The following is a 21,987-nucleotide window of genomic DNA, read 5'->3' as shown; positions in this document are numbered from 1 at the left end:
CCGCCCCCAAATATGTCCCCACCCGCGTCCTCCCAGTCCCGTGGCTAAGCTGGTCTCTGTCTTCAGGGGGCAGGCAACCGACTTCCACCCCGCTTTACCCGACTCAGGCGGGGAGCTCCCAGCAAGTGTGATCCGCTGCCGCGAGCGTGTGGGGGGAGGGGTAGGGACTGTGGGGGTCCTAGACTGGAGCTGAGGTGGGGCCAAACCAACGGAGGCCAGTCAGTGGGAAAGGTGCAGAGCCGGTTGTTTTCAGACCCGACTTTAAAGAGGGTTAGCTTCACCTCCAGCCAGTCTTCGGCCAGCTCTTCCAAAGCCTCCCTCCCAAGCAGGACAGTCAGTGAGGGCTATAAAGACAAAAGAGCCCACTCTGCTTTATTTACAACACGCAGGCTGTCTGTACAAACAGCTGGCCAATATTATTAAAAACAAAAGAGGTGAGTGAGAGAATCGTCACCTGTTTTCCTTCCTGCCTTGGCCAGGCTCTGGTTGGTACTCCGCCTCTGAGCTGCCATGCCCAAAAGGGGAAGTCCAAAATTAAAAATACAACCGGTATAGAATAAATGGGGAGTGAGAAGAAAAGATGAGGGACGGGAGTGCTATATTTACACTAGAGTTTTATAGACAACTGTCCCATTCCATCCCAATTCCAACCCTGGCCCAGAAAGTGAGAGGTGGCAGGTCCAAGGGACAGAAATTAAGTGTCTAGGGACCCAGACAGCTTCCCACCCCCAAATGTAATGGGTCCGAGTTCAAGTCCACAAGGCGGCAAGGAAGGGTAGGGTAGGAACGTGAGACACTCATTTCCAAACCAGTCTCCCTTAGGAATTCCTGCCTTGAAGTGGGACAATATCCAAGCTCCAGGGGATAGGCTTGAGGACCCTGAGGCTCAGTTCCCAAGTCATGTCATTTGGAAGTTCCAGCCTAGAGATGGCGGTGTCAGGGCTCTCCAGATTTGGGAGGCCCCCCTAACCGCCTGGCCTCTGGCCGCAGTTCTTTGCATTTCTGGCAGTAAAAGAAGTCAGGGACATTGGTCTTCTTAATCTTAGCACAGGAGAGGTGGATCCACGTCCCACACAAGCTGCACTCAATCATGGGCCGCCCTGCAAAGGGCTTTCGGCAGTAACACGTGATCAGATCCCATGAGTCATCACCTGGGGAAAAGAAGGTTTGGTGTTCTACCTGAGCTCTTGGATCCACAACACCCCTAAACCCATCCTCCCAGCTGCCCCTGGGCGGCCCCAAACTTCTCACCTGATTCTACCATGATGTCCTCATCCATGACCCGCATCTCGCCTTCACTGGAGCTGGCATCTCCATCTTGGCTTGTTTCAGTGCTGCCCACCTCCTTGCTTTCACTGTCAGTGGGAGGGGCTCCTTCAGGGTGCACTGTGGCAGGGGGCCTAGGAGCCTCAGGGGGTGTTGGCAGCACAGGGGCTGGGGCTTCACCCCCTACCATTGCTGCCATCTCTTCCTCCTCCTCCTCCTCCTCTTCCTCCTCCTCCTCTTCAGAGTCTGTATCACTGGGAGGTGCCCGGGGAGGACCAGGAGGTGGGAGTCTATCCCCCCGCTCTGCTTTTTTCAACTTCCGCTTCTTGCTCTTCTTGATTCGAGACCTCTTTTCCCCATCCCCAGGAGCTGGCCGAGGCCTCCGAAGCACCCCAAAGCCAGCCCCCCCTCCTGGCCCCAATTTTCGGTTCTTTCGGTCCTTCTTTCGAGGAGGCTGGGAGAGGTCCCCCTGGGAAAGGGGCACTGGGGTGAGAGGAGCAGGGGGCCGGGAGGCATGTGTCAGGGATGTGGGGGACAGTGGAGATGCCATTTTGGGCCCATCTAGATCAAAGAGAGAGTCCTTGAGCTTCATCTTCTCAAGCAGGGTGGCACTGTCAGGGGCCTGCAGACGAGAGAAAGTGGACCTTGGGGGTCCTGGCTGGGTGGGACCTGCTTGAGCCGCCCTTCTCTTGGATGACTTTGCTTTCTTAACAAAGGTTTGGATGGTTCGGAGATCTGAGGGGGCCGAGTCCCAGCCATCACTGTCTGCTGCACTCTCACCTCGTAATGGAGAGCTGGAGCCAGAAGCTGGCCAGTCACTTTCCTTAAAAGGGGGAACAGACCAGGGTCAGCAGACAGCCCAGTGTCATCTCAGCCCCCCTAGAAACACAGCTTAAAAAACAAACTGCATCTACCCCAAAATATTCTGTCAAAACCACAAAATCTCACAGTACTCAGAAAACTTATCCTCATCCCAATTCCCATCAGCATCTCCTCTTGAACATTTCCATGTTACGTCTGCCTTCAAATTCTAGCCATCTCCCCAATGCCCACTGCCTTCGCAGCATTTCATCCCCCAGACCAGAGCCATATTTCTTCAGTTCTGTTTCTATACAGCCTCATTTGTTACCATTTTCAGCTTCCTAAAATTTATCCAAAAGCATCTTCCTGTTAATACAGTACCCCAAAGCAATTAACTGCTGCTCAAGCCACTATCTTTACTAATCCCATCCCCACCCCAGATACTAGTTTTCCCACCAGAATTTCCAATTTTCTTAGTCTTAAATATAACGTCTGGTAGGCTTCTCCTCTAAAGGAATACAGTCCCCTTTGCTCGACAGCCACTCTATAGTCTTAGGACACCACCTTTAAGTCACTTGTCCTTCTGGCCCTACCTCTTTGCTAGGGGGGATGTAACCGGCATAGGCCAAGACAAAACTGCAGAATTTATTGAAATCCTCAATTGTTCTCCGCCGTTTCTCTGGTGGCTGAAAGGAAGGAAACATGTATCACATGGAGTGTAAGGGGGCATTCCCAAAGGCATAGTCCCTGGAGTGAGGAACCGGGAAAAGGTAGGAAGCAAAGAGAGGGAGAAGAGGGGGAGGGGGTCTGGCAGCAACACTAGGCTACAAGGGTAAGGGAAACCTCACCTGAGTCTCTGGCTTAAGGGTCGGAGGTGGATCTGTGAAAGCAATAAAAGCTGAGTCAAGGCACTAGGAAAGAGTCTGTAAAACCCCACCTCTAAACCTTGGCGGTCCCAAGTGAACCCCCTCCTCTCCCAGGTACCTCAGCCAGGCCAGCAGGCCCCGAGCTGTGCTGGACCCGCCCCTGCTCCCCCTTCCGCCCCGCGAGGGGCGGAGCCTGGGCGCGGCGCCCTCTCAGGCCTCGCTATAGCGCTCCCCTTCCCCCCACCGGAGCCTGGCGCCCCGCCCCCCCCACAACTCACGGTTTCTTTAGACTCCAGACTACTCGGATCTTGCGCCCCACCCCGCCATACCGCTCCCCGGACCGAGCCCGGGCTGCCTCCTGCCCCTGTCCTTCACACGCGCCCAGAGCCCCGAGTTCCTACGCGGCCGCGCTCTACCGCCCCGGGTCCTCCGAGACCGCGCACGCCGCCCGCCAGCCCTCAGGGTCCAGGATGACCACGCTGAACCGCTCCCCGCCCTCCGGCCCCTTCTACTGGAGCACGAGGCCCGGCGCGCCCCTCACCCCCACCTAAACACACACAGGCACACACAGCCAACGCCACTTCGCGTCCGGGACAGACCAGAGAGCTCTAACCCGGACGCAGCCCCACCTGCCCCCCCATACCGCGCTCCCCACAATTTCGCCGTCCCTCCGCCCCCATCCGGGGCTTTGGCCCCTCCCCGTCTCAAGCTCCTCGGGCTCCCCGCCGGGCCCCCGGGCCCTGTTCCGAGCTCTCTCCGGACGCCGCCCCCCCTCCGCCCCCGTACCCACCACCAAGTCACCAGGCTACGGACCCCTAAACTCTCCCCCCCCCCCAACCAGCTACTCTCTCCCTCCACAGCAACCGCCGCTGCTGCCGCCGCTGCCTCCCTCACCCTCCGCAACTCCTAGGCTCTAACCCTCGCCGACCAAACCTCCCCCCCCCCCCCCGCCGCAACTCGCCGGTCTTAACCCCCCCACCCCACCCCGCCCCACCGCCCCTACAACTACCCAGCTCTCCTCGCTTCCCCGCTCTCTCTCCCAACAACTACCCCCGGTACAAGTCCCTCTACCGCAGACAATACCCAGACCCCCTCGTCTCCCCACAACTATCTGCCCACCCCTCCAACAATCACCGGGCTATCTCCGGCGGCAACTACCGGGAGCTCCGGCACCGCCGCCACAAACTCCCCCACCTCGGCGAACTACCGGGCTCCTCACTCACTCCTCTTCTACATCCTCCCTCCTCAACAACTCCCCAGCCCCCGATTCTTCCAACCTCACAGGTTCAGGGCCCCAACCTGCCGGAGGCCCTTTCGGCCCCTAACCCCCGAAGCTCCAGATTTCCAGTTCCCAGTCCCCCCCGCCCCAACACACACTGTCTGATCTCCAACTACCCCAGCCCGGTCTCCCACTCCTCTTTCTCCAAGGTCTCTCAACTCATCGCTCTCCCACCTCCAGGGGCAGGCCTCGACCCCCTCCCCGTGTTCCCTCGCCGGGCTCCGGGGCTCGACCTCCAAGTTTGCCAATTGATTCCTCGCCCGCCTCCCGCTGGCTCAGCGCTCCGTGTTGGTCGAGAGCTCACCTTCGGGACTGGGCTCCGCCATGGCTTCCAGCATCGCCCCCTCCCCTCCTCCCGGTCCGGCACCCCCCTCCCCTGAGCCGGGAATCCCGGTGCCGCCTCCGGTGCTCGGCGCTCCTACTGCCTCGCTCCACAGAGGTGTCTCCCTCGGCCCGGTTGTGACTCGAGTCCGCTAGCCGCTGCCGCCACCTCCCTCTACCACTGCCTCCCGCACTCCCGGACCGGGCCCCCTCCCCCCGCGCCGCCGGCCGCCTGCTCCCTCCTCCTCCTCCCTCCTCCCTCCCTCCTCTTCCCCCCCCCCCCCTTCGCGGGCGCCGACGCGCAGTGCATCAAGGGGCTTGTAGTCCGTCCGGGGGCAGCGGAAAGGGGACTGCATAAGTCCCTGGAACTTCAGTTCCCAGCAAGCCAGGGATTCGCGCAGGCGCACTAAACCGCTCCCCTCCCCCGGGGAGTGGCGGGGAGATTGGGAGCAGAGGGTAGAGCGGAAGAACGCGCGGAGACTCCTGGGAAATGTAGGCTGGGCGGAACTAAGAAAGAAGGGGAAGAAGGGATTAAAACTCTCGGCCACCATACTGCCTCGTTCTGCAGTTTCTTTCTTCCTCAGGCGACCGCCCCACTTCCGGCCAGAAGGAGAAGCGGTTGCTGGGAAATGAAGTTCTCCTGGTGGTGATGGCTCACCTCCTCCCAGTCCCCTCCCTCCCTTAGATTCCACTCCACTAGATCCCACAGGCCGGCACAAAGTCTGGCCAAGTGACATTCGACTGAGGACAGAGTCCTTTTACCAGCTCCCACACACGAAAATCTCTGCCTTAATCCAAAAGGTTATTAAAAACTTGGATGTGTTTATCTAAAGCAGGTACTTTCACCACACAAACCCACAGTAAAAAACTTTTTTTTTTACCAAGACCCAATACACACGTATGTAAAACTGAAGTTTCATGAAAGAATACTCAAGAGTATTCCATCCATCACAACAAAAGCACCCTATTTATACACAAAAAAAGACCATCATCAACAGAATAAATCAAAATTATGACCATCCCTCCAATCTCTTTCCCCACCACTGAGAACTAAAAAACAAAAGGGGAGGGGAGCAACACAAAGCAAAATCCAGTTCAGCTTGGTGGTTTCCTCTTTATTGATGTGCCTCCTACCTTCCCCCACAATTCAGTCCCTTCCATCTACCCACAAAAAAGAAGGTAGTGAAAGGAAGGGATTGTTGGGGTTCTGAGCCCCTTGGGCAGTTAGCAAGGGAACAGAAACCAAAACAATCACTGGATGTGATAGAGATTGACAATCAAGAAGTTTAAAGCAGAGTGGAAAAGGTGGTAGAGAAAGGGGAAGAAAGGAGAAAGGAGAGGTACTAGAGGCCATCTCCCCCATCAACCCTCCTGCTAAGACGGGCTGGAGGAGAGCCTCAAACATTAGGAAGTGCAGGTCCTGAGGAAGGGAGGTGGTGTTTGAGCCTGGAGGAGGAAAAGTAGTTCAAGGAAGGGAGGCCACCTCTCTCTTTGTAGAATGGGACCCCCCAGCTCAGGGGCAGCAGCTTCACAGACCGTAGACACTTTCATCACTGTAGGCAATGTATAGAAAGAAGTCTTCTTCATGGTGTTCCTGGGGTAAAAGTAGAAAATTATGGTGCTCAGGCAGCTCAGCTTTACTTGAACCACCCACCGCCCAGACACATTCTTCAAAACCACTCTTTTTGAAGACTCCAAAAACCAGTGCCTTGACTCTTTCCCTCGCTCCAGACCCTAGGGGCGACCAGTATTATCTCTAGCAGGAGTCCTGGGCAAAAAGATCTCAACCTGTTCTCTGCCGCCTTGGAATGGGAAAGGGACTGGGAAGAGTCCAGATCAGAACAGGTGCTCCAGCTCACTATTCTCTCCCTTCTCTCCCACTGCCCTGTCCGAACCCACACCCCAGGACTATCTGGAAGTTTTAAGGCCAAAGATAAAATTGAGAGCTAATAAGCAAAACAGCTAATCCAAAAATTGCTGACCTAAAACTTTCTTCCCCTCAAGATCTTCTAACTCCTCTCCAAAGCCTCCACTACTTCCCAACCACCATACCTGGTATAGCTGACCCATCGTGGCACTGGTGGGTGGAATGACATTGTTAACAAAGAAGAACAAGGCATCCTCAGCTCGGAGATGAATTCGCTTCCGGATCAAGAAGTAGAACTGACCAACTGACAAAGATACAAAGTTACAGAGATCACAAATGCCCTCAAAGAACAGCTGCTATATATGGAGCTTCCTCCCACAGAGACTGCGCTCCCACCCACAGGAAGCAAACCTGAGTATTGGGTCAGGTTCCCACCTGTGAGATCAGAAGGCACCAGGTATTTCTTTTTGTCCAGGTCCCCTATCCGAGCTTTGGGAGCCTTTTCTACTATCACCTGATAAAGAGAAGAGACAAATTAGGAAACACGAGGTATACAGCCCCACAGCTCCACCCGTCAAGAACTCAAGCAACAACATTCCCAACACCCTAACCTACCCTAGACTCATTTCTCTTTGTCTGTGAACACGCGGCGCAGCCCTGAGTAGAGCCTCACCTCACTGACTGGAACTCACCTAAACATCCAGGATCCCTGAAGAGGGCGTCATAATAAACAACTATCTTAATCAGATGAGGATGACGAGTCTGGGCCCACTAGAGCTTCAATCTCAAAGACCCAGCTAAGTAGGGGCAATGACCATGTGAAGCTCAGCCTGTCAAACTCCTTAAAGCCTCCCACAAGGTTGCTCTCTCCACCTACATCCCCTCGCCCCCAGCTCTACTGCTACCCTACTCCTTTCACCTGTAGTCCCAGAGACAGCAGTTTCGGGCTCGTTCCCAACCCCGAAACAGCCGTCAGCCTGATGCCCGCGCTGCCCGTCGCGGACCCAAGCCCAGGCTGTGGCTGTGGCGTCAGCGCCAGCGCCCCGCGCCCTCGGCCCTGGCTACTGTCCTCACCGGGACCCGGTCTGGGTATTTCTTTCGGATCTTCTCGCCCTCAGAGCGGCGCTTCTCGAACGGATGCTCCTCTTTATACACGAACTTCATCCTCCCGGGAACCGGGCTGAACCGGGCTGGGCTGAGGGAACCCGGGGGGGCCGGGACAGGGGGCGGCGGCGACAGCGGCAGCGACGCGCGGGCGGATTCCGCGGAGCGATACCGGGACTTGCGCCACTTCCCTATTCACCAACCCCGCCCCCGACCATCAGGTGCCGCCCTGCCTGCTATGTTACGCCACCAGCGCAGCGGCCCTAACGGCGATAGCGTAGCACCACCTATTGACCGCCCCCCTCACGCCATCAGCGTAATCGCTTTGGAATCAACTTGCGGGCTACGCAGGCGACGTAGCAAAGGTAGTCGGTTTTTGCTGTCGTCGAAAGTAACTGAAAACCCATCTCCCGACCTTCCCCCCACGAAGTCGGGGAGGAAACAGCCTAAGAGGTGGTAATCATAATCTGAGGCCAGGTTCTCCAAAAGTTCTTTTCGGAAAAAAAGAGCAGAGATAATTACAAGGATAGCTATTCACGAAACGTGTTGGTACGCTGAAGGCGGCCGTTGACACCAAAACAAAGTAGTACCCAAGTAGAGGAGATGGTCTCCGGAAATTAAGGAGGACAGAAACGAAATATATGTTAGGAGAGACGCACAGAACGCTTAGGGCCCAAGAACGAGCGGACCAATAGGGACCGGAGAGGAGGTCCGAAATGTAGGGACTACGTCAGCGCGGAAGAACACTTCAATATTTGTAACAAATCATGTGATCTCAGAGAAGGGCGGAGCGTCACGTGGCGGGTGCGAGGAAGAAGAGCCGGCTTCGGGAGGAGGGCGCTGGTGGGTGGAGCCGGCGGGGCAGGAGCAGGGAGAGCGGAGGGACTGGGCGCTCGCCGCCTGGGGGCAGTGCCCACTTGGCTGGCCCACGTCAGTCCCCCAGGCGAAGCCCGGCCTCGCTCCAGCTACATGCCATTTCTGGCGACCAGGTTTCTCCTCTTTTCACGCCTCTGTGTCCTACTGCTCTAAAGCTCAAGTTCCCTCAGGACACACAGCTGTCCCTTCACTCCCCGCCAGGCCACCCATCCTGTCTTGTCACTAAGACCTTTCCCGCCAAAGCACCGATGTCGCCAAAGCACCGATATCGATGTTAACTCTTCCATCCCCGCAAAGCCAGCACCACCTTTTCTCCTACCCCTCTTGGGCCCAACAGCAATCTCTTTCCCCTCTGCCTACGGGACAGGGTGGATGTGAACAAAGACTCCTCCCCTCGTTTCCCAAAACCCCAGAGAAGGACCTAGGGCAGCTTTGGTTTCAAAGTTATAATGCATGGTTTAAAAGAGAGGAAAGAAAAAAAGAGAAAGCTGGTTACAGATCTGAGGGAATCTAGGAAGAAGGGAAAATAGAGGGAAAGTAAGGGGGGAACAAGTTTGGGGAAAATTCAGTGGCCCAAAATCCCAGTTTCCCACCCACAACCCAGCCCTTGGAGTGAAGAATTAGATCACTTTTGTACAAGAGTTTTTAAAAAATCAAATCACAACAAAGCTGGCTTGGCTTCTCTTTGAGCCTCCTGGATTACCGAATGTCTGTCTCTCATTCTGGCCAGTCCTGTCTCTCCACCACAGACACTGTTTCGGCTCTCCTAGGCCTCCGCTTATGTTCCCAGTCTGGGGTTTCCAGGGAGTGCGAACACGAAGTTAGAGTGAGGCTGCTTCAGAGTCTGGCCCATGTGTCCATCCAAACTCCATAGGGAGTGCAGGGCTCCCAGGGCAGAGAGGGGTGGGAGGGGCAGACCTTGCCCAGGCAGTCCTCACCATTGGACAGGGCATGAGACGGCATCCCGAGGGCTCACCCTCCCTTTCCCCCCCACCCCAACTCAGGTGGAGGGGGAGCAGCTGTCACCAGAGCCTATGTTGGTGAAGGTTTCGGCTCAGCACAGAACGAACATCAGCGGTGAACCTGGGATGACAATAACTTGCATTGGTAGAGTCCTTATAGTTGACATCCTCACAACACTAGTGTAAGGCAGCCTCATTGGAGACGTGGGGCAGAAAGCATCATTTTCACATGAGACTGAGGTTCAGTTTGCCCAAAATTCAGTGGCTAAAAGTGATAAGCTTTAGTGTAAGAAGACCTGGGTTCAAATGCTAAGTTTTTAAGGGAAGAGAGATAAGTAAGTAAAACAGGACAAACTTTTATTCCCTCTTGGGATCTCCCACCTCCTCCTTTCTTCCGAAATCTAAATGTCTAGCTTCCCTTACCTGAGGGCATCCAGCATCGGAAGCAGGTTGAGAAGGGCGGTGTCACTGGGGTCACTGAACCAGGATTTGATGGGGATGGCATTGTCTAGGTTGGGTGAAAATACACATGAGAAGAAACAAAGGATTCAAGACAGACAGGGTATTTTTTATTTTATTTGGGGATAGGGATCATTACTTTAAAATACATACCTCATCACACCCCCACCCCCCACCCAAACTCAATAACCTAAGTAAACTTTCCTGATTTAACCTCCAAAATCACCATATCTTATACTAGTGTGAGGCTTCTAGCAAAACTTATTGCCATTGTGTCTCACTGGAAGCAAGTTTGTTGTAAGAAAACTGATGTAGGAAATGGACATCAGGGGGGTGGGAAGAGTCTTATTTAACAGAGAAATAACTTACATCCTGACCTACAGTAAACCAGGGAATCCCAGCTCTATGCATTCAAATACCTCCTCAGAATCATTTTCTGGTCCTGCCAGACTCACCACCTTCCCCCATACCTGGATGGCTCCTGTAAGCCCCTGGAGAGTTATCTAGGATCACAATGCTGGAGAGGTCACTGTGGACCACAGAGAGGTCCTTGATGTAGCTGCCCAATTCCAAAGTGCAGTGCTGGAAGGCAGGGTGAGCTGGGCATCAGAAAGAGACTTGCCCTTTCTGATTGCTCCCCCAATCCCAACAACGCCCATGGGCAGCCAACTCCCACAAAAGGGATCATACAGTACACCTCCCCCTCACCCCCAGAAGGTCTCATTCCAGGGCAATTGCCTCAAACTTGGATCCCACCCTGGTGGCCTGCCTCCCAAGCCTTACTCTTAGACCAGGATTCGAGCCCCTTACCTGTCTGTAGTATCTCCTCTTGAGAATGCTTCTGCTATTGTCCAGTTTATCTGCCACAGCAGAGCCATAAATCTCCATGCTTGCTGTGAACACCACCAGCTCATACCACTGGCTCACCTGAAATGGATCACAGGAGAGAGGTGTCAGAAGAGGTGATCATTCATTTAGACATACAGTTTCCTTTCACTAGGACTCCAGTCTAGTCCTTTAGGCCTCTCAGCAACATCAAATGTCTCTGGGGACACAAAATTCTGAACGCCCCCAAACTCAGAATCTTAGGTACCATACACCCTTAAGATTCAGAGATGCGAGAACAAAAAGGCAGGAAGCTTGTGGAAGAAAAGAATTACATCAACACAACAAATGAACCCAAACTATTAAAAACCGTTCTCTAATCATCCCACAACCTCCCCTCTCCAAAACTGCCTTTACTCATTTCTCCTCACCCCTTTCTTCCTCCAAATCCTCTAAATTCCCAGAGTCCTAAAACCATTCCTTCATCACAGAGCTCCCTTTAGCTTCCGCAAACTCACCACTTCTAAGAAGAAATCCACATGGGGCCTCTTATGTACAAAAAACCGGACTGGATGTTTGTCTATTACCACCTGTAGAGGAACAGGGACGGGCTGGAACAAGTCCTGAGCACCACAACACAGGCACCTCCCCCAAAAGACACTCCCCCCCCCCACCTCTTTAGGCTCATGCTAGTGCCGGGGGATGGGGACAGGGACAAGACTCTCTGGGACTGGAAAAGGGAGTCCAGGTCTGAGCAGAATAATCATTCCATCACTTCCCATACCCACACACCTTGAGGATGAAGTCAGGAGGCGTTCCAGGCCGGACTGTGGGCCTCAGGACCCCATCATGATGGGAGTGAATAAGTGTCTCATCCAGATCCAGCACAAGGATCTTCCTCTTCACCTGGCCTGAACCACAACGGGAAAGGATAATACCAACCAACCTCTAGCCCACACTTGGAACTCTATTACCCTACCTTAAAGCAGTCTTCCCAGCCAGCATACTCACCTAGCCGATTCCGGGACACAGGAGATAAGGGAAGGATATCATATCGAACAGTTTGGTACTGAATTACCTAAGAGTAACAAGAGAGGATTAGAACTCTTGACAAGGAAATCTTCCCCAGTAACAATAATAGGTAGCACGTATTGAACGTTTACCATATGCCCGGCACCATGTAAGTGATTTAAGATTATTTCATTTAATCCTCAAAATAACCCCAACACTAATAATAATAATAATATTTGTTTTAAGAATGAAGAGGGGCCGGCCCCGTGGCCGAGTGGTTAAGTTCGTGCGCTCTGCTTCGGGGGCCCAGGGTTTTGCCGGTTCAGATCCTGGGTGCAGACATGGCACCACTCATCCAGCCATGCTGAGGCGGCATCCCACATGCCACAGCTAGAAGAACCCACAACTAAAAATATACCACTGTGTACTGGGGGGCTTTGGGGAGAAAAAGGAAAAATAAAATCTTTAAAAACAAAAAAAGAATGAAGAAACCAAGACTTGGAGAGATTAAATACCTTGCCTAAGGCCTCAGAGCTAGGAATTACCTTATTTAGTTGTTTGTTCCCCCCCCCCCACACTTTAGAATAAAAATTCCATGAGAACATGGATTTTGTCTCCATCATGGCTGTATTCTTAGAACACTGTAGCAGAGATGGTCAGTTAACATTAGAATTGATGGAGGATGGTGGAGCCAGGATTGGACCCATGCAGTACGACCCAAGAACTTCCCTCTTAACCATAGTATTAATTGTCCTGCTACCCTGAACAAAGAAGTGTATGGCCCTCCCCACTTCCACCCCAAGGATCCTTTGTGCCAACTCCCATCACTTCCCCTTGGGAACTGAGAGCCTCAGATTCCTTAGTGGACAAGGAGTAGGAGTCAGGAGGGGAGGTCCTTGGCTCCCTAAGGGGAATAGAGGATGAGGGAATCCAGGGGTTGTCAAGTCAGCTAAGTTCCTTTGGCTGGGGGCCACCAGGCCTATTTTAACCAGCCACCTGTCCATTTCTGTCTCTACTAGCCAAGTCACAAGTTGCAGAGAACCTCAGCCCTCTGAACAGCCTCCTTATCCTGGAACCCAGGGCAAGGCAGAGAACACTGGAAAGCCCCGCCCACCAGGCAGATTGATAGGGTATCAAGAAGGCCAGATTGAAGTAAGGGCTGAGTGAGAGGTAAGAAAGGGACAAGGACGTCACCACCTCAGCCTTCCAGTTTCTCCAAGCCTTCTCTAGAGGCTCCTATTTCTAACACTCGGACCTCCCCCATGCAAAAGATGACAATTCATTCCTCTGCTCATCTAAGGCACAGACAAAGGCTCTTCAGTCCATCCCTAGACCCCAAGCCTCACCTAAACCAGACTCCTTGCAAACCAAACGGCCCTCTCCCCCGAATCCCAAGGCATCTGCCCTTCTTTTCTCCCTGGGCCATGATGAGAGCTGCAACAGCTCAGGTGTCCTGCCCTGCTATCTCGGGTTGCACATGCTGGGCATGTAGGGAATGCTCCAAGCAACTGCCAGAAAGGGGGTGGGAGGAGAAACCAGATTGGAAGGGAAGGGAAGACAAAAGGCTGTGGGGTCTAGTGCTGCCCAGAGGAGAGCAATTTTGCAAGTAACTAGCCTCTGGATGGACTGGAGCACTAGTCCCTGCATCCAGAATAGAAAACGTGTTAGGGGGAGAAGAGGGGATGCTCGGAGCTAGACCAGGCAGAGAGGGTGGCAGCTAACATGTAAAGAAAACCCCAGGAGCTAACCCCACACACATCTCAGCACCTCTGACCCCCAATTCTTCTTGGCTCCTAACTCCTGTCTTAGGGAAATAGCCCTGCCCACAATAATGACCACCCAGAATAATCCTCACCCTAAATCAGGAAGTGGAAGGAGCAGACTGGTAAAGGAGAGACTGAATCCAAGTCCAAGCCCATTCCTCCAAATCAACAAGTCAACCACCACTACCACCCAGGGCTTTCTGGAAATTCCATGACCTAGGCAGCCCCGACCTGGTTTTATTCTTTCAAGTTTTACTGAGGTATGTCAAAGACTACAGACCACAGAACCTCTGCACCCCAACTCACTGAATTCTCCCCAAACTCCTTTGGAGTATTCTCCCCAGTGGGGATGAGAACATAAAAGCACATTTGTTAAATGATGTTAGCCTAAGGAGCTTTGACCTTGGAGAAAAGCCATGAGGGAAGGAACCCGCAGATATTTGGGTACAACCACACAGTCTCCACTCCCCATAGTATCCTTCACAATGCTAGGGTCTCCTGGAGAAACAAGCGTGCCCTCAGATCCAAGCCCTACAATGACAAGCACCGTCTTCTCATGGGGACATCCAAACTTTAATGTGCTCCCTTCCACAACTAAAGCAGCCCATATCATAAATGCATCGTTTTTAGTCCGGGGTCTCAATAAATCCAGATACTAACACTATGAAATAAGTTTTCAGGGATTTTTTGGAGTAGTTCCCTTAATGCCAACCGCAGGGGTTTCTCCTTCACAGAGCTTTTCCCAAGTTCCCATCCTTGTTTGCCACATATGCCCTCCCACCCGCCCCCACCCTTGACACATAAGCCGGTCTCTCCCTTGTTATAAGACCAAACACACACGGAGGTTCCGAATACCAGGAGGGTCTTTCATAAACCCACATCAACAGATTTACTGCCATCAAACAGGTGTTCCCCGCCTCTCGGTTTCTTTAGCAACAACTCTAGCTTTCTTACAGAGCGCCCCACCCACCACCTTAGCCCCCAAGAGTTGCCAAATCCTGTCCCCGGCTAGCCACCCCCATCTCGGTTCTACTACAAGGGTCTTTTTCCACCCCATGTCCAGCTAACCGTGCCCTAATTCTCTAATAGGAGAAGCTGCCGGCAGGACTCCGTTCCTAGGCCCAAACAGGGGCCCGACACTTTCCGAAAACCCGTGAGCACCGCTCGCAGAGGTCCCCACCACCACAAGCGCCCACCCAGGCTCACCGTGCGGATCTGCCTCCGCAAAAGGTAAATGAAGAAGCTCCAGAGCTTGGCGGCGAAGGCCACGAACGTGCGCAGCCCCAGCAGACACTGCGTCCGCATCATCCCGATGACCCCGGCACCGCCGGCCCCGGGGCCCCCGCGGCCCAGCTCCGCCAGCCCCCCGGGGGCAGCCCCCCGCCGCCGGGAGGGGGAATGGGGGCCCCGAGTGGCAAGAGAGGCTGCAGAGAGGGGCACGGAGCGGGCAGCTCAGAAAGCCACCCCGGGCGAGGGGAAAGCCCAGCAGAACCGGGAGCTGGGGGACAGGCGTGGGCAGCCCGCGGGGGCCCACATGGGCGGGGAGTGGCACCGACGGCTTCGCGGAGGCTGCGGGCCGAGACAGGTCGGGCTAGGATGGGGTCCTCCGAGACCAAGCGAGAAGGGGATGGAGAATTGGGGGAGGGGGTAGTGGGGGAGGGGGCTAGGGAGAAGGGAGGGAGGGAGAAGGAAGGGGGAGGGGAAGGGGGAAGCGGAGGGTGGCCCGCTGCGCAGGCGCGCTGGGGGGCTGCCCGCGGGAAAGGGGCGGGCGGGGGCAGCGGCGCGCGAAGGGCCTCGGAGGCGATGAACAGGCCCGCTGAGCGAAACAGCGGGGAAGGAGGGGGAGGGGGAGCCGAAGGACGCGGACGGCTGGACAGGAGCGGCCTCCCCCTCCCCGAGGTCGGGGGTGCCTTAGCCGCTGGGGAGCGGGGCTGCAGCCTCTACAGCTGGATTTCCCACTCTGACAGACGCCATTTTACCGCCCAAAGAGCTCCCTCCTCCTTTCTTCCCCCCTCCTCTTCCCCTCTGACACTACTTCCGGTGGTGACGTGTATTCGCTTCACCCAGACTAATGTTCCCCCTGCTCGGCCTATGGGGGCGGGGACAAGGAAAGTGGACTGTACCCCCAACAAGGCCGCAGTACCGCGCACGCGCGGAAGGTGGCAGTGGGGCGGGGCCAGGGGCGACGCAGACCCCGCCTTGAACGGCATGGGCGAGGCGGGGTGACATCACTTGCCACCCCGCCCAAGGCTCGGACCCGTCGGACGGGCTCGAGCGGCTTCCTCCCCCTCCCGCCGACAACTGCCCCAACGGCTCTTCCCGCCTAGTCGGGGTAAAAATGCAGAGAGGGACGTCGTCCCTACGTGTGTGCGCCAGGGCTCAGGAGGGGCCCCTCCGCTTGAACACCCCTGGGATATTGCACATAATCACCTCTCATTCCAGACTCCGGCAGGTCTTAGCGGTGGGAGGAATCATGGATGCCCCGCCCCTTTCACCTGGAGGGGGCGGGGCAGCTGTCCGTGACGCCATCAGAGAGCGTCCGAAGAGGGGCAGAGCGCGAGTTGGAGATGTTGGAGTCGCTGTTGGCTCTTGGCGGCCTGGTTTTGCTGCGGGGTGAGAGCCACGGGCACAGGGGCTTCGGAGCCGGGCTGAGGGAGCGCAAGTGGAGAGGAAGGGCCATGGGTCACAGGCCAGGGGTGGAGGTCGCGACAGGTTCGTGAAGGCGGAAACATCAGTGTTCTCACGCTGTTCATCCCTCGCTCGCTCTCCCCAGACTCCGTGGAGTGGGAGGGGCGCAGTCTCTTGAAGGCGCTTATCAAGAAGTCTGCAGCCTGGTGAGTATCCTGCAGCGTCTCCTTGTCCTCCCCGGGAAGGGAGCCTGGGCTCCGCTCTGACACTCCCCCTCATCTCTGCCTCAGTGGAGAGCAAGTCCACATCCTGGGCTGTGAAGTGAGCGAGGAAGAGTTTCGTGAAGGTTTTGACTCACATGTCAACAGCCGGTAAGTACGAACTGGAAGAGATTTAATTAGATGGGGGACCTCTGTTGCTAAACAACTTCCCTTACAGCAGTAGGCACAGAACCTCGTATGTATTAGCAACTACTTAAATATTCGTAGAATGAATGGATATGGATCTTTCAGGAGGCGAGAATTAGTAAGAGGAATGATGAGTGGTATCTGGAGAATTCGAAGCGGAGACCGTAGAAGTTGAGAGAAAAATAGAGAGTAATAAAAGGCCGACAGTACAGGTTAGCACGAGAGGCTGAACTGAAGGGTAAGAATAAACATCTTCTGCCTTTTGAGTTATTCAAAATCTAGCGATGCTTAATCCAGACGTGAATTCCAAACTTGCATCAACACCAGCTGTAAGCTACTGAGAGACTTGTCCTATGGGCAGAGGGAACAGCTTATGCAAAATTAGGGAGGTGTGGAAGGCATACTTGTTCATGGGAGGTGGAAAAGCTCTCTGAGGTCAAACAGATAAAGAGGTACCTGATAGTAAAAGGTCTTACAGAACATGAAAAGGAGTTTAGATGTTATCCTAAAGGCAGGGGAGACACATCTTCAATTTGGGGAGGAGAGTGATAACATCATACCTGTTAGATTAGTCCAGGGTGGACCACGTGTGGAGAATGTGTTGGAAGGGGCAGCCTGGAGATAGGAAGACTAAGTGGGAAGGCTATTGCAGTAATCCAGGTTCACTCAGGTGTATATGTACTGAGCACTAGTATATGTACGAACCAGGTGCTGTGCTGGGTACTGGAGATACAGCGGTGAATGAGGCAGACATGGCCCCTGCCCTAATGAATTTTAGAGAATAATGAAAGGAGATGACAGAGGGCTGCCTTAAGGCAGTGGCAGTAGGGATGAAAAGTTTAGGACAAACGTTAAAGGACTTTATCAGGTAGAATTTCCAGGACTTATAGACTGATGTGGTGTAGAGGAAAACATCCAGATCAGGAGGTCCCTGAACCCATCTAAGTTGCCTGGTTAAGAGAGATTACTTCCCAGTCTGGCAGTAGCTCAGTGGATAATAATAATAGTTTACATCTGTCTGTTGAGCCCTCATTTTGTGTCAGCCATTGTGATAGAGGTGGTGGTGTGTGTTCAGATGGCATTCACAAGAGAAGCAGAACATAGTTGTGTGGGAACAAGTTCTGCCACCATGAAGCTTTTCCAGGACTCCTAGCCCATGCCAGACTCCTTGTCCGGAAGTGGTATTTTATTTGTAGTTACTACCACATGACTTAGTTCTTGACTTTCTCTAAGCTATTCTACAGGCAGGAACCATGTCTCATGTCCTCTCCTTTCTCTTTATCCATCCAAAAAATGATACACTTTCGGCACCACTCAGGAAATATTTGATAGTGATGATAGCTAACATTTGTCAAGTATTTAGTATCAAGTACTGTGCTAAATGTCAAGAAGTTGATATCCCTATTTTACAAATGAAGAAACTGAGTCTTAGATTAAGTGCTTTATGAGTTAGGTGACCTTGGGCAAGTAGCAAAGCCAAGCTTGGAGCTCAGTTGTCTGACACCAAACTCCGTGCTCTCAATCACTATATTCTACTTCTCAGTTATTACCTTTCACTAAAATTTAGAATATTAAATCAAGAAAACGGAGCCACATAGATCAGAGGATGAAGTTCAAGATTAGGGGGAGGGGGCAGTATTATGTTGTCTCCTGTTTTTCTTTATGCAGGCTGGTTTACCATGACCTCTTCAGAGACCCTCTCAACTGGTCAAAGACTGGGGAAGCCCTTCCTGAGGGGCCCCTGGGAGCCTTGAGAGCCATGTGCAGGAGGACAAATCCTGGTCCTGTCACCATTGCTCTGGATTCACTCAGCTGGCTGCTGCTTCACCTTCCCTGTACCACACTCTGCCAGACCCTGCATGCTCTGAGCCATCAGGACTCCTGCCCTGGTGAGACCCCTCCTTTGTTACTCCCCTCATACATCTTCCCCTGCTGAGGCAAGTGCCCCTTTCCACCCTAAGAAAAGACATATCAGGGATCTCCAATTGGACCTTCTTTCATCTCTTCAACCTTTATTCTAGTTCTTGACTTCTCCATAATGCCGTCCACCAGTCACTTTTTTTTCTTTTCCAAGTTCTTCCTTACTCATCCATTTTATTCATTCATTCAACAAACATTAAATATATACAATATGTCGGGTACAATTCTAGATAACGGAAAAATAAAGACTAACCATAGTCAGGTCCTTGCCTTCCACGAGCTCAAAGTCCTATTAAGGATACAGAAAGTAAAGAAGCAGTTACAAGATAGTCTGATAAGGGCTGTCATGATAAAGGAACATGCATAGAGTACCTTAAGGAAGGAACTGTCTTGAAGAGCAAGGGGTTAGTCAGGCAGATTTGGCCAGGCCAGGGGCACTGGGACTAGCCCTGAAGTACACTGTAGGTTCTAGAACGGGCTTTGGAGTCAGACACTCAGCTTTATATTAAGGTGCGTGATCTCTCAGTGTTTTAGTTTCCTCTGTAAAAGTGGGGGAGTTTGTAGTATTAGGATTAACCACTTGGAATTGCTGTTTTTGTAGGTCAGATATGGTCTTTTTTGTAGGTCACATGTCAAATGTCAGCAATTTCATATGATTCAACCTAAAAATTCTGACTTTTGTAAGGATTGAAACATTAAAGTGTTTAGTGCAGTGCCTGACGCTCTGTAAATGCTCCCGAAAAGGGAGGGAATCAAAGGCACTCACTGGGATCTTGGCAAGTTCCCATAACTGCAAGTAGTTCAGTGTGTAAGAATTGAGGCTGGAAAGTAAGCAGAGACCAGGTGATGAAAGCATTTATTCCATCCTGAAGGCCATGAGGGGGTCCTGAGGACTGAAATCAGAGTGGTGCCTTGATCAGATTTACATTGGAACCAGAAAGTGTGTTAAAGGTGAGAGCTGACAGAGGCTCAAAGCAGGGCAATGAAACTAGTGAGGTAAGTCACGATTGTGGCAGAGCTGTGATGGAATGTGGGCCTCTCCTTATTTTTTCCCTCTTCACTTTGATCCCAGTCCTCCTGCTGTCTTTTGTGCCCTACATTTCCTGTCCTTCTCTAGGTAACAGCACCCCAGTGGAGCCGGTGCATGTGCTGGGCTTGCTACATGAAGAGCTTCATGGCCCAGGCCCCGTGGGAGCATTGAGCAGCCTTGCTCAGGCTGAGGTGACCCTGAGTGGTGCAATGGGTCAGGCCTCTGCCCACATCCTCTATCGGAGGCCCCGACAGCGCCCGACCCATCAGGTCAGGAGAAGCATGAGATGACTGGAGGTTGGGGTCAGACAGAGGGTAGTCTTAATGGGAAAAGCAATAAAAAAAGGTGTGATTGAGCACTTCCCTGTGCTTTCGTTGTTTCATCTTTTCCCTCATTTAATCTTCACAGCTACCCTGTGAGATAGATTGTTTTATTATCCTCATTTTACACCTGGGAAATGAAGTCCAGGAAGGTTTAAATTTCAGTCACTTACCCAAGGTTACAGAGAGCAAGTGGTAGAGCTGGGATTTGAACTCAGGATTACCTGACTCAGATCTTGTGAGTTTAACCAATGAAAGATACTGCCTTCCGGGAAATGGAAAAAGAGGAAAGACTGAGAGTAGTTACTGCAGGGAGAAGGAACAAGTCTATATGGAGAGGTTTGAAGGAGGGGTGAGATGTGGAGAACAGTAGCTGAAAGCAGCCAGTTGCATAGGTGACTGGGCGCTGAGGGTCAGTCCCGAGTTCTTCTCTCTGGTTTGTTCAGTAAGATGGAAAAAATCTTTTTGATACTCTTCTTTCTTCTCCCCAGACTCAATGGTTCTCCATCCTGCCTGACTTCAGCCTGGATCTCCAAAGGGGGCCCCCCCTAGAGTTGCAGCGCCACCCAGATCCTCACACCCCCCCGGTATCTAAAAGTGCCAGGGCCAGAACAAGGGAATGGAGTTTGGGGTCTGGCAAAAGGAGAGAGGAGAATAAAAACTGGAGAGGTTATGGGTGGGATCAGGGATGCCAGTGATGGGGCAGAGTGGCAGCATCCTTTGTACCCACAGGTGGACCCCACGACTCAACTGACATTTAATCTTCACCTATCCAAGGAAGAGAAAGAAGCCAAAGACAGCCTGACCCTGCCCTTCCAGTTCAGCTCTGAAAAGTAAGGTTGGGGCCTAGGTGCTCAGATCCCTGAGTAGAGCTGAGCATCCAGGCCTGAGAGGTGGGGCGACATCAGGTTATTGATTAATCTCTCTGACTTTATAGGGGCTGAAGTCCACTCCAGAGACAAGTCTGGGGAGTGGTTCTCTACCCACCCATATCCCATCAGTGGCAAAGGGCTTTTATGTCTCTTCTCTCCATTAGAGCCTTGGGTCCCAGCTCCACAGTTGTCCAGAGTAATCTGGGCCTGGGCTGAGCCAGACCAGACCCTGGGGAAGTGGCCCTGTCTCCAGGCAGTGGTGCTAGGACAGGAAACTGGATGGGTATGGCAAAAGCAGGTTAATAGGGCTTAGCAGATGCCTGTTGTTCTGTGCCCAGTGTGTGGGTGGGTGAAGCAAGACTACAGCAGGATCCTTGCCCTCAAGCTGCTAAAAACTTAGGGTATTATTAGGAGAGCGGTATAAGAGTATCTATCACAGTACTGAATGGTGCTTCAGGCCTAACTAAACAAGGAGGTCAGAGAAAGGGGCTTGGACCAAGAAAACATAGAGGCCAAAGAGGGAGTCATAGGTGCCGGCCCAGTGGCGCAGTGGTTAAGTTCGCACATTCTGCTTCGGTGGCCAAGGGTTTGCCAGTTCAGATCCCGAGTGCAGACATGGCACCACTTGGCAAGCCATGGTGTGGCAGGCGTCCCACATACAAAGTAGAGGAAGATGGGCACAGATGTTAGCTCAGCGCCAGTCTTCCTCAGCAAAAAAAAAAAAAAAAAAAAAAAAAAGGGCCTGGCAACAGATGTTAGCTCAGGGCTAATCTTACTCAACAAAACAAATAAATAAATAAAAATAAAAAGAGGGAGTTATAGTCACCAGGAAGAGGATATCCAGATATGACCTCTATTACCTACCCTTACCCTCACCAACTCTCCTCTTCTCTCTCCTCAGACAGCAGGCTCTACTGCGCCCTGGGCCAAGCCAGGCTACCAGCCGCATCTTCTATGAGCCAGATGCTTATGATGACCTGGACCAAGAAGACCCAGATGATGACCTAGATGTTTGACTGGACTCTAATTGGAAGGGGAGGAGGAAGACCTCCGGCTCATAACCATCTTCCATTGGTCTTACCCTGTCCCTGCCCCACCTTTGTCAGTGTGTCTATGAAAGCCTTGCCCCGTGACCCATGAGCCAGGGAGCAGCATCCAAGTAGACCAAAAGTGAGATGGGGGTGTAGGGGAAGGTGAGAGAGTAGGAACTCCCCCCCAAAGCCTAATAAAATATTTTTTTATTAAAAAAGAAACTTTGGTAGCTATTTAAGCAAGAATTGGGAATGGAAGGGACTGGAGGATGGGAAGGGATGAGGGGAGCCAAGCACCTGAGTCTTCTATAGTCAAAAGTCAAAGTATTATATTAGGCCTTGAATATCAATGAAATTTGGGGGCAGAGATGACCTTGCA

At 52.8% G+C, this 21,987-nt stretch overlaps 4 protein-coding genes across 4 annotated transcripts; 1 reads left to right on the top strand and 3 right to left on the bottom strand.

The window, feature by feature from the left end:
• Positions 1-345: 345 nt before the first annotated feature.
• PHF23 (PHD finger protein 23) lies at positions 346-4,763 on the bottom strand. Its single transcript, XM_046674775.1, has 5 exons — positions 4,517-4,763; positions 2,916-2,947; positions 2,661-2,753; positions 1,252-2,089; positions 346-1,151 (listed from the first exon to the last, which is right to left on the bottom strand). Exons 1-5 carry the CDS (start codon positions 4,548-4,550, stop codon positions 937-939), a joined length of 1,212 nt encoding a protein of 403 aa, XP_046530731.1. The 5' UTR covers positions 4,551-4,763; the 3' UTR covers positions 346-936.
• Positions 4,764-5,627: 864 nt separating this feature from the next.
• Positions 5,628-7,695, bottom strand: GABARAP (GABA type A receptor-associated protein). Its single transcript, XM_046674783.1, has 4 exons — positions 7,475-7,695; positions 6,836-6,914; positions 6,586-6,704; positions 5,628-6,127 (listed from the first exon to the last, which is right to left on the bottom strand). The coding sequence occupies exons 1-4, from the start codon at positions 7,562-7,564 to the stop codon at positions 6,062-6,064; spliced, it is 354 nt and encodes a 117-aa protein (XP_046530739.1). The 5' UTR covers positions 7,565-7,695; the 3' UTR covers positions 5,628-6,061.
• A 1,116-nt stretch (positions 7,696-8,811) lies between these two features.
• On the bottom strand, positions 8,812-15,411 carry CTDNEP1 (CTD nuclear envelope phosphatase 1). The gene is made up of 8 exons (XM_046674778.1): positions 14,607-15,411; positions 11,638-11,704; positions 11,419-11,537; positions 11,145-11,216; positions 10,612-10,728; positions 10,272-10,383; positions 9,766-9,850; positions 8,812-9,463 (listed from the first exon to the last, which is right to left on the bottom strand). Exons 1-8 carry the CDS (start codon positions 14,706-14,708, stop codon positions 9,403-9,405), a joined length of 735 nt encoding a protein of 244 aa, XP_046530734.1. The 5' UTR covers positions 14,709-15,411; the 3' UTR covers positions 8,812-9,402.
• A 203-nt stretch (positions 15,412-15,614) lies between these two features.
• Positions 15,615-21,978, top strand: ELP5 (elongator acetyltransferase complex subunit 5). The gene is made up of 9 exons (XM_046674776.1): positions 15,615-15,732; positions 15,843-16,013; positions 16,174-16,234; positions 16,319-16,399; positions 18,104-18,324; positions 19,473-19,654; positions 20,197-20,292; positions 20,438-20,538; positions 21,479-21,978. Exons 2-9 carry the CDS (start codon positions 15,878-15,880, stop codon positions 21,591-21,593), a joined length of 993 nt encoding a protein of 330 aa, XP_046530732.1. The 5' UTR covers positions 15,615-15,732; positions 15,843-15,877; the 3' UTR covers positions 21,594-21,978.
• Positions 21,979-21,987: the final 9 nt, after the last annotated feature.

This window comes from Equus quagga, chromosome 11, assembly GCF_021613505.1.
Source record: "Equus quagga isolate Etosha38 chromosome 11, UCLA_HA_Equagga_1.0, whole genome shotgun sequence".
Classification (NCBI taxonomy): domain Eukaryota; kingdom Metazoa; phylum Chordata; class Mammalia; order Perissodactyla; family Equidae; genus Equus; species Equus quagga.
The sequence above is the reverse complement of the archived record's forward strand: the minus strand, read 5'-3'. Positions and strand labels throughout refer to the sequence as shown.

Coding starts and splice junctions, on each gene's coding strand:
- PHF23 (XM_046674775.1), bottom strand. CDS start 4,550: ATGCTGGAAGCCATGGCGGAGCCCAGTCCCGAAG. Junction 2,090..2,660: donor ACATCCCCCCTAGCAAAGAG/GTAGGGCCAGAA, acceptor CCCCCTTTTAAG/GAAAGTGACTGGCCAGCTTC. Junction 1,152..1,251: donor GGACATCATGGTAGAATCAG/GTGAGAAGTTTG, acceptor TCTTTTCCCCAG/GTGATGACTCATGGGATCTG.
- GABARAP (XM_046674783.1), bottom strand. CDS start 7,564: ATGAAGTTCGTGTATAAAGAGGAGCATCCGTTCGAGAAGCGCCGCTCT. Junction 6,915..7,474: donor AATACCCAGACCGGGTCCCG/GTGAGGACAGTA, acceptor TCTCTTTATCAG/GTGATAGTAGAAAAGGCTCC. Junction 6,705..6,835: donor GGTGCCTTCTGATCTCACAG/GTGGGAACCTGA, acceptor TATCTTTGTCAG/TTGGTCAGTTCTACTTCTTG.
- CTDNEP1 (XM_046674778.1), bottom strand. CDS start 14,708: ATGATGCGGACGCAGTGTCTGCTGGGGCTGCGCACGTTCGTGGCCTTC. Junction 10,729..11,144: donor TGGATTTCTTCTTAGAAGTG/GTGAGTTTGCGG, acceptor GATCCATTTCAG/GTGAGCCAGTGGTATGAGCT. Junction 9,851..10,271: donor GGCTTACAGGAGCCATCCAG/GTATGGGGGAAG, acceptor CACCCAACCTAG/ACAATGCCATCCCCATCAAA.
- ELP5 (XM_046674776.1), top strand. CDS start 15,878: ATGCCCCGCCCCTTTCACCTGGAGGGGGCGGGGCAGCTGTCCGTGACG. Junction 16,235..16,318: donor ATCAAGAAGTCTGCAGCCTG/GTGAGTATCCTG, acceptor TCTCTGCCTCAG/TGGAGAGCAAGTCCACATCC. Junction 16,400..18,103: donor GACTCACATGTCAACAGCCG/GTAAGTACGAAC, acceptor TTCTTTATGCAG/GCTGGTTTACCATGACCTCT.